General features: G+C 40.9%; 1 protein-coding gene across 1 annotated transcript in view; it reads left to right on the top strand.

Annotated features, from left to right (window-relative positions):
• Positions 1-524: 524 nt before the first annotated feature.
• The window catches only part of LOC131906999 (E3 ISG15--protein ligase Herc6-like), a 56,797-nt gene continuing 46,758 nt past the window's right edge, over positions 525-10,563 (top strand). The window contains exons 1-3 of the mRNA XM_059257893.1: positions 525-807; positions 2,694-2,853; positions 4,025-4,101. Of these exons, the coding sequence (XP_059113876.1) occupies positions 615-807; positions 2,694-2,853; positions 4,025-4,101 (430 nt within the window). The 5' untranslated portion in view covers positions 525-614. The remainder of the gene's footprint in view (positions 808-2,693; positions 2,854-4,024; positions 4,102-10,563) is intronic.

Below are 10,563 nucleotides of genomic sequence, written 5' to 3'. Positions count from 1 at the left end.
GACAACCAAACCAAACTAGTGGGAACTCATGAAAGTTGAATCAAGGACTGTGGAGCCTGCATGGGACTGACTAGACTAGGCCCTCTGCATGGTGAGACAATTGTGTAGCCTGATCTGCTTGGAGGGCCCCCTGGCGGTAGGATCAGAATCCATCCCTGGTGCATGAGCGGGCTTTGTGGAGACCTCTACCTATGATGGGACACCTTGCACAGTCTTGAAGCAGGGGGAGGGCCTTGGACTTGCCTCTACTGGAAGTGCCTCCCCATGGGAGGCCTTGCCTTCTTGTGGGGAGGAGTGGAGGGTGGGTTGGAAGGGAGAGGGGGGGAGGAGGGAAGAGGGAGATCTTTGATTGGTGTCTAAAATGAATGGAAAATTTTTCTTAATTAAAAAAAAAAAAAAAAAAAAAAAAAAAAAAAGATGACCGGCAGGGGGAAGCCCGGTGGGAAAGCTGTTAGTGGCACCAGACAGGACACTCACACGAAAGAAACATCGTGACGTCAGAGACAAGGCAGCGTTCCTGGGAGGAGTTAGGGAGCTGGGTCACTAGCTTTAGGGAGCCCATTTGGCCCAGGTGACACGGCAGAGTCGCTGGTGGCTGGGCTGGCTGTGCAGAGATGTACTTCTGCTGGGCTGCAGACGCCCCGCAGCCTCAGCGCCTGGAGGCGGGAGATGGCAGTAAGCTCTTGCAGGCATCCAGTGGAGAGCGCCACTCCCTGCTACTGTTCAGCAACCACCGGGTGTACTCCTGTGGGGACAACAGCTTGGGCCAGCTGGGCCAGAAGAGAGAGCAGAGTACTGAACGGCCAGGTGAGTACCCAGCCCAGGAGCGGGTGCCTGGGGACGGGATGTGCGCGCCTCAGTCGCTGGACCAGGGATACTTCAAAGCTGGTTACTCTGCTTTGAGATGCTCAAGTCAGTGGTTTCGTTTCCTAGAGCTCTAGAGTCTGTTTGCTTTTTGTTTCGGTTTCCAATTCCTCTTCCTTGAGAAACTGAGAGCTAATCAGAACTGCGTTCCTCTAGACAGAAATAAGGTCCCTCCCCCCTGACTTTCCAGACTTTGCGGGGGGTGGGGGGTGGGGGGTGGGGGGTGGTCTGTCTTCCAAACCAAGTGGGTTGCGCACCTCTAACTAGTTTAGCAATCCCCTGGGGCATCTTTTCTCCTAATTTTAAACAAAAGTATAAAAGTATACTTTTAAACAAAGTACCTTTGGGCATTAAGGCTGTTATAAGAACCTAGAAAAGAAACCACCTGTGGGACCTGGAGAGATGGCTCAACAGTGAAGAGTTTGGTTCCTAGCACCTTTGTGGCAGTTTACAATCACCTTGTAATTCCAGTTCCAGGGGATCTGATGCCTCCGTGGGCACCAGCACACACACACATATGCACACAGTGACGCACACACACATACAAATAAATAAAAATAATACAATACTTTTCAAAAGAGGCCACCTGTAATCACACCAAGAGGCAGTTCTAATAGCCTGTCTTATTTTCTGTGTATGTATTTGATCCTTATAGAATCATGTCATTGTAAAGTATTGAGTTTGTATTTAAATAAGTTGTGCTTTTACTAAAACATCTTAATCTATTAGGGGTTTTTATATATGATACTGATTCATATTCTTGTAAGTATGGATCTAACTAAAACTCTAGTTTGTCTTTTTGTTCGGTTTTTGTCATTTTACATGTTAGGCAATGACTCTACCATTAGGCTATACTATAATGCCAGGCCTTGACCATGTTTGATTATGTGGTTATAGTAATTTGAAGAACTGGGTGGAAAATGAAAACTAGTCCTCTGTCCTTTTAGATGCAGTTCCTGAAAACTGCAAATTTAACAGGAAAAAGAAATTAACAGGCAATAAAACAGCATGCAATCCTAGTAATCTTTTACCTAGAGAGTAATGTGTGTGCATAGGAATTCATAAAAAGTAAATGAAACTCAAAGAGGTGCTTAGATTCAGGAACTTGTGTTCTATTTATCAAAAGAAAGGTGGTTGGGACTTTACTGGGTAATAAACTGTGTGGAACCATCAAGAAATAGTGATAGAGCGCTTGCCAGACATGAATGAGACCCTGGGGTCAAAGCCTAGTACTGCAAAAACAGAACAGAGCACAAAAGAAGCAGAAAGAAAGAAAAAGATAACCTGTGTACATCAATAACCTAAAGCATTAATCGGAGCATTTTGTCATTCATGAAGAGACCAGCACTGGAGTGTAAGGGCTCGGGCTGCACTGAGGGGTGTGAGCAGATTCCAGCCAGAAGTTTGTACAGAGCTTAAGGGAGAAAGACATAATAATGCTCCTGATTAAAGTGCTCAGAGCCTGGTAAAAGTTAGTGGGCAGCTTCTGTTCTCTGTGTTGGGGTTAGCAGGGCACGCTTCAGTTTCGTTTCCCTGGGCTATGACTATCCTTTTCAGCTGAGTTTCAGTTTGCTTACTCAGGAACTCAAAGTGACCAAGCCTTGCCAGCCAAGGTGTGTCCAGGTGGTCAGTATAACACAGCTGGGTTTCCAAACATGTGGTGTGAACATATTGGATTGCTTCCTCCCGATGTTTGTAAGGACTTTAGACTTTGGTTTAACAGACGTTGAAGGAGACAAAGACTCTTCTTTTTTGAAGGCAATTGCTGTCTTAAACTCTTAGAAGCTTATAATCTTTTGGGGGTTTTCTGTTTGTTTTTGTTTCCAAAGAACCAATTCAGGCACTGGATTCTCTGCACGTTGACCTCGTGAGCTGTGGGAAGGAGCACTCCATGGCTATTTGCCACAAAGGAAGGGTCTTTGCATGGGGAGCAGGTTCTGAAGGGCAGCTGGGGATCGGAGAATTTAAGAAAATAAATTTAACGCCTATGTGAGTATTTTAATTCACTCCCTGTTCCAATGATTTTGAGTGCTAGGTACTCAAATACCAGGACACAAAGATGACTATGACAAAGGTATCCCTAGCCTCAAGGGTTAAAATGTGGTGAGAGAAGTGGTCAGGAAATCATTTGAAGAACCAGTTGATTAATTAGAGCCCTTGAAGGAGAAAGTAAGAATGAAATGATATATGATTCTTGAGTCCTAATTTTATTTATTGTAATATACATATGCAGATACACTTGGACTCCTACAATAAATAAAAACCAAAACCAACTATTTTAAGTATAAACCATCGAGATACCAAGGATTCAGAAAGAAACCTCACTTTATTATCTTGTATCTGACGAAAGCAGTACCTCTCACATTAACCACACTCTATGTATTTCCCAAATATTCAATGAATGAAATTGTGATGAGAAAGCCTAGTGGGACAAGCTGTTCTCTTCCACTGAAGCTCTAAACTACATAGGCCTTTACTGAGCTAGAGACAGGAGTTCAAGGTCATCCTCAGTTGCATAGGGAGTCAGAGACCAGCTAAATCTATGTGAGACCCTTTCTTACCGTCCTCCCCTTAAAGGTCCTAAATCCCCCAAACAAATACACACACACACACACACACACACACACACACACACACACACACACACCCCAAAACAAAACAACTGATGCTTCGATTAGGAAGGAGTGCACAGCTGGTCCTCCTTAGGGAGTCAGATGCCTTGTCGCTTAGTGACGCACATGGTTGGATGTGTGAGATTGCTGCTGTACCCTACACTGTCCAGGGAAACTACAGCCATGAGAGTGGCATTAGCAGGGTCAGTGTGGGACAGAAGCTTCTGTATGGCCTGATGAAGAGATATGGGAGGTGCAGAATAAGTGCAAGAACCCAATGCTACTCCGTCTTCACAAGAGAACAGAGATGGTCTGGAGCTGCTGGAGGCTGGGAGTGAGACCATTTCTCTAAGTAGCTAAAATCATAATAAGAAAGAAGGAAAAAACAGTTTGACACTTTGAGAGAATGGCATTACAGAAGCATAAGAAAATAAAGTTGTTCCTTGAGCTCTGGTGTATTATCTAGAATACTTTCAAATGTCTGTAATTTCTTTGATAATTCATCGTAAACAAGGTTTAACAGACTTTTGTGTTTTTTTTAATTATAGGAAAATAAAAGCTCTGGCTGGCATAAAAATAATCCAAGTTTCCTGTGGACACTACCACTCCTTGGCATTATCAGAGGGTAAGAATACCTTGGAGACTTCTGAATGCCACTAGGAAATACTTTTAAATATAAATGATAACCATGGATTTTTAATCCACCAGGTTTCATTTTAATGCATTTATGACTGTTTTTGTTTCTTTGTTTGTCTGTTTGTTTGTTTTCAAGACCGGGATTCTCTGTGTAGCTCTGGCTGTCCTGGAACTTGCTCTATAGACTATGCTGGCCTTGAACTCACAAAGATCCTCCTGCCTATTCCTCCTTCGATGTGCTGGGATTAAAGGCTTGTACCACCACACCCAGCTGCATTTAGAACTTTTTAACTGTAGGTTTCATCAGATATGGTGTTCTTTTTTTTTTTTTTTTTTCAAATGTCTTAGTTCTTTTTCAAAACAGCTGGCATCTCACCACAGTAAGTGTAGCTGGAGAATTTTTCTCCAGCTCCCGCCACCAAGTCCCGCCAGTCCCAGAGCCCATTTATAAAATAAACACACAAACTCTTATATTATTTAAACTGCTTGGCCATTAGCTCAGGCCTGTTATTGTCTAGCTCTTACTCTTATATTTAGCCCATTTCTATTAATCTTTACTTTGCCACATGGCTTGTGGCTTACCGGTACTTTACATCTTCCTTGTCCTGATGGCGGCTGGCAGTGTCTCTCTCTCAGCCTTCCACTTCCCAGAATTCTTTTCCTTGTCCCGCCTATACTTCCTGCCTAGCCAATGGCCAATCAGTGATTTATTTACTGACCAATCAGCAACACACTTGACATACAGACCATCCCACAGCACTTCCCCTTTTCTTTTCTTAAAAAGGAAGGTTTTAACTTTAACATAGTAAAATTACATATAACAAAACAATTATCAAGCAAGAATTACAGATACAATATTAAAGAAGAGATCCTATCTATCTTATATATGTGAGTTTAAGGTTTTATATCTAACTTATCTTTTATTATAACTAAGGAAAATTGTAAGTATCTAGTCTTTAACCACATCAAAGACCTCAGAAGGATATAACACTGCCTGAGAAATGGGAGAAGGATATAAGCAACTTTTAGGAGTCTTGTAGGGTAGACAGAGACAGCTGAGCCTGGACAGTCATCCAAAGTTTTCTTGTAAAGTTGAGGCATCTGTCTTCAGCCCACAGGCCTAGAGTCTCTTATTCACTTTTCTCTGTGTCCTGTAGAATGTCTGGCAGTTTTCTCTGTAAAGCAGGAACCTGAAGGACCATTTTGTCAAGCAAAGTTCAGTGGTCACCTTTCTATGGGTCCTGCATGTCCAGTTGATCAAGCAGTCCAGGCAAGAACAGTTTCTTGCCCAAATGGCTATTTTTGTCAAGGTGAAGATAAACTCCGTATGGAGTGTCTTCGATGCCCATCCTCCTCTCTGAAGTAAATCGGTGCTGTCAGGACCAGACATGTCTCAATGTCCAGAAAGTCTAAACTTTTAAAACATTTTAAATGCCATATTCTGTAGGTCTTTGAAGTGTTTGAAGACTACCTATCTATCTGAAATATATCTATGTATACCTAGAAGACTTAACTAACATGGCTACAAATATTATCATAGATGACTAACTATTAATCTATTTTTTAATTATCCATTACAATTTTAAATGAGTTACATAAACATAATACCTCAAACAAGAATAGAAATATATATACAGTATAACAAAATTAAGTTTAAATTTGTATCAATAAACTAAAATCTATAGCAATGTAAAACATTTTAAACAAGTTGTTACTCTTTCAAAGTAGGTTCATTAATCTACCCTTTCATCCTATCATATCTAAACTATCCCCCTTTTTGTTTTAGAAAGAGATTGTATTTATAATCAACCTGATTTAAATAAAAATATTGTTTTTTCTCTGTCCCACACCAGAGGGCTCTTTTGATTTGGGACACAAGAATCTCTTAACCATTTTTTTTTTTTTTGAGCAATATGTCTGGGTTTAGAGGGGGAGTGAGCCAATTCCATCTCTAAAGCCAGCTTGGTATATTTGGGAATTTGGGCGTAGCTTCTCTTACTACTTCCTGCTGGAGGGGGGCGCTGTATCTTATGGGGACACGAAGAAAATTTTAGGATCATGGAGTAGTCCATGAGGCTGTATCGTCTGAGCCAGTTGCCTTGAAACCATTCTGGATGTTGAATCATCTGGGCCATGGTGTCACTGGAGAACTTTCAGGGGGTCTGGGCTGGTCAAACCTGATGTATCTTAATCTGGAACAAATCCATAGTCTCTGGCTTTCTGTGGAAACAAAAGCAGAGACTCCTTTCCAAAGTAACATATCCTTATATCCAAATTTTGAAGTCAAGGTACCTTTAAAATATACATTTTGGCATAACTCAACAGCTTTTACCATCAAATGTTTTTCTGCAGTTAAAAATCCCAAAGACAACACAATCCAGATTCTCTGTGTAATATCCATTTTTACGTGGCTTATTTTTTATACTACCTTTACTGTCTCTTTAATGACTTTATTTTTTAAAACTATGTATTTGTTCCTATAACTCTATATATCACTTTTTTTTGTCTCTTTCAAGCCTACGTATCTTTTACATACATTGTAAACTATTACATCTGAATCTGTCTTATTGTGAATCTCTTGCCTTAAACTGCAGCAGCTGTGGCTGCTGGCTCCGCCCACCTCAGCTTCCCAACATGGCTACCTTTACCGCCAGCTCTGGGAGCTATCGTGGGTCTATGCTTTTATCCAAGCAGCGTGTAGCCCAGAAACTTCTTTTTTTTTGTTTTGTACTAGCAAAGGCTAAATCCACCACATAGCTTAATGTGTTACTTGCAGAGGCCTCATTCCCACCATACTGCAGGTCGAGAGCGCACACTAGGAACCCGCCAGTAGCTCAAACCGGCAGCTGCCGCTTATTTGAGAGAGACAATTAGGAAGCTGTTTTTAGGTCCGTTTTAGAATCTTTTTTCTAAGTTTTTAGGTGGAAACTCTTGCCACCACGTTGGACGCCATTTGTAGCTGGAGAATTTAGAGCATGAGACTCTTAATCTCAGGGTCGTGGGTTCGGGCCCCACGTTGGGCGACATTTGTAGCTGGAGAATTTTTCTCCAGCTCCCGCCACCAAGTCCCGCCAGTCCCAGAGCCCATTTATAAAATAAACACACAAACTCTTATATTATTTAAACTGCTTGGCCATTAGCTCAGGCCTGTTATTGTCTAGCTCTTACTCTTATATTTAGCCCATTTCTATTAATCTTTACTTTGCCACATGGCTTGTGGCTTACCGGTACTTTACATCTTCCTTGTCCTGATGGCGGCTGGCAGTGTCTCTCTCTCAGCCTTCCACTTCCCAGAATTCTTTTCCTTGTCCCGCCTATACTTCCTGCCTAGCCAATGGCCAATCAGTGATTTATTTACTGACCAATCAGCAACACACTTGACATACAGACCATCCCACAGCAGTAAGGGAACTCTTTTTCACAGTAACAGCCAACTTCAGCACTGCCTTTATGCTGAATGTCTTGTCCACATCAGCCAACTAAAACTGTAGATAAAAGAAAAGTTGAGATGACTCAGAACCGTATGTTTTCTTACTGATCTTTCTCATACTTCGTCATCCTCATCCTCAGCTCAGATTTCTTGATGGAGTATATTGAGGGGAAAACCTGCTTTGTGCGGTGTCTGGTGGCTTCAAATTAAGGGAACAGATGACTAACAGAGAAAAAGGCACCCAGTTATTACTAATATTTTGGTGTGGGAGAATTCACGGAAAAGAAATGAGGCTAAAAGAAATACTTAAAACCGGGGACTTGCATAACACTTTCACAAAGGAAAGAGATTTGGGCTTCAGTGGATGGTAAGTGGCAGGGAAATGGTTAAAATTTGCCTGAGGAAAATAACTGAAGATAAAGGGGGTTTTAATAAGATTGGTTTGTGCAAATTTTTCTCAGAGCCAACTCTTTAATTCAGGGCTGAAAGTTGCCCTCTTCTCCCTGTAATTTTTCACAGAAAATACTGTATCTTGTCTTGTACAAGCGAGAGGAAGGGAAGGAGGGGGTTCTTCTCACACCTGCTGATTCTCAGTTGCCTTGCTTAAAAATAATTCTGTCACCACGGTGACAGTGACATATTTTCAGTTAGAGTACGCTGATTCCCTTGAAGTGACATATAGTATTTTCACGTTCTTTAGGCGATGTCTTATCATTGCGACTGCTTCTTTAACTGCTGAGCCTCAACTCTTTCTCATCTGTAGGAATATTGATGCTTGACTTACAAGCTGTGTAAGAAAATTCAATGAGCTGGGTGGTGGTGGCGCACGCCTTTAATCCCAGCACTCGGGAGACAGAGCCAGGCGGATCTCTGTGAGTTCCTCCAGGCCAGCCTGGTCTCCAAAGCAAGTTCCAGGAAAGGCGCAAAATACACAGAGAAACCTTGTCTCAAAAAACCAAAAAAGAAAATTCAATGAGAGAATGTACATAGTGTGTCTTGAGGGCTGTTTACAGCATAGAGTGGGGCATTACACACATTAGCCTCCATCCTCGCTCATTCTTTCTCTTAATGAGCACACTAAGTGTTAAGTTCTGTCATGACACTTTTCAAACTAATTTTTTGTGTCCCAGTACATGATCTGTCTTATAGGAGTTTCCATGGGCTACTGGGTGGAATGTATATTCTTTTGTGTTGGGATGAATATTCTGAAGATATCTGTTAGGTTCATTTGAAGTATGATGCCATGAAATTCTGATGTTTCTTTGTGTATTTTTTTCTCCATATAGCCTCTATACCTCTCTATACTTAGAGAAAGTAGGGTGTTAACATCATCTGCTGTTATTGGGTTGGTGTTAATCTACGTCTGTAATTGTGATCCTATAGTTGCTATGAAGTTGTGTGCACTAGAGTTTGGTCCCTGTACATTTAGGATTCTAATGTTTTATCAGTTAACTTTTCCCTTGATTAGAATGAATAGAAGAATTCTGATTTGTTTGTTTTGAGTCTTGACCATCTCTTTGATTAGTTCCAGTTTGAAGCCTATTTTGTCAGATGTTAAGATAGCAATGCTTGCTTGCTTCCTGGTCCCGTTTGTTGGGAATATTTTTTTCTATCTTCTCACTTTTGAGTGGTTCTTTTCCTTAAAGCTAAGATTATTTTCTTGTAGCTAACAGAAATACAGATTTTTGTTTTTTAAATCCAGCCTCTGTCTTTTAATTGGACAATCAAGTCCATTAATACTGAAATTTATTCTTAAAAGTGTGTGTTGATTGTGGTCTTATTCTCTTTTTTGGCTGTCTGCGTTCTTAGTCTTAGTTTGTGTTTTAGTAATTATACCTTCATTTTTTTTTCTTTCTACAGTCTCTTAGCTGTGCTTATTCTTGTCTTCAGTGTGAAGTATTTCTCCCAGTAGTCTTTGCAGGTCTAATTTTTACATATGAATTCTTTTAGCATGTTTGTGTCACAGAAAGTTTTTCTTTCTACTTCAGATATGGCTAATAGTTTCACTGGGTACATACAGTTTGTCATTTGTGGTCCTTTAGAACTTGGATACATTGCTCCAGGTTCTTCTGGCTTTCCGAGTTTCCATTGAGAAATCGGCCATTATTATGATGGGTTTTCCTTTATTTTTTTTTCTGTCTTGCAAATTTCAATACACTTTCTTGGTTCTGTATATTTTAATGTTTTAACTATTGTATACTATGAGGAATTTCTTTCATGGTCTCATCTATCTGATACTCTGTGTGTTTCTTGTGTTTCTGGGTAGGTCTTTCCTTAGTTCAGGGCTGTTTCCTTCTGTGACCACGCTGAAGTTCTGGCCTGTGACCTTCACCTGGGATCTGTCTCCTTTATCTGTGCCTTAGTTCCAAGATTTGGTCTTTTCGTGCTTTCTCACAATCCACGCCCATTCCTTTCCTGTGTTTTAAAATAGGTTTCACATTCTTTGCTTGTGTTGTTAATTCTTCTACTTTTAGTCTTGATATTCCATCTTTTACTTGATCAATTCTACTTGTCAGCCTTTCCTCTGAGTTTTCTAAATGGGTTATTGAGGTTTGTTTGTTTGTTTTTTTATTTCTATCTCCATTCAGCTTGAGTTCTCTTCACTATTTCTCTGTTTTTATTGAATTGGATCTCAAATTCTGTATTGTCTTTGTCATTTGTCTCATATCTGCTTTTTCCTGAACATTGACCAGGCGTTTATTCTCTAAGTTCACCAAACTGTTTCTTTTTTTTTTTAACTCCTTGAATTCTTCGATGAAGTTTACGCTGTTCTTTTTCAGGTTCTGTACCTCAGCGCCCATATGGTATCTCTCACTGAAGAGCATTTCTATAGGATTGGTGGGTTTGGGGGTGTATGTGCTGTCTTGATCTTTCACATTGTTTTTGCAAGAAGACAGGGGTAGGCGGACTTGTTTTGTTGGTTGTGTTTCTGATGTGGACACAGCAGGCTGTGAGGCTGGGCTCTAGTATAGGATGTGTGTACCGGGCTTGGTCTGGAGAATGGATTCACCCCAGTCTACA

The sequence above is a fragment of the Peromyscus eremicus genome, chromosome 3 (assembly GCF_949786415.1).
Source record: "Peromyscus eremicus chromosome 3, PerEre_H2_v1, whole genome shotgun sequence".
Taxonomy (NCBI): domain Eukaryota; kingdom Metazoa; phylum Chordata; class Mammalia; order Rodentia; family Cricetidae; genus Peromyscus; species Peromyscus eremicus.
This window is presented reverse-complemented; position numbering and strand designations above follow the sequence as displayed.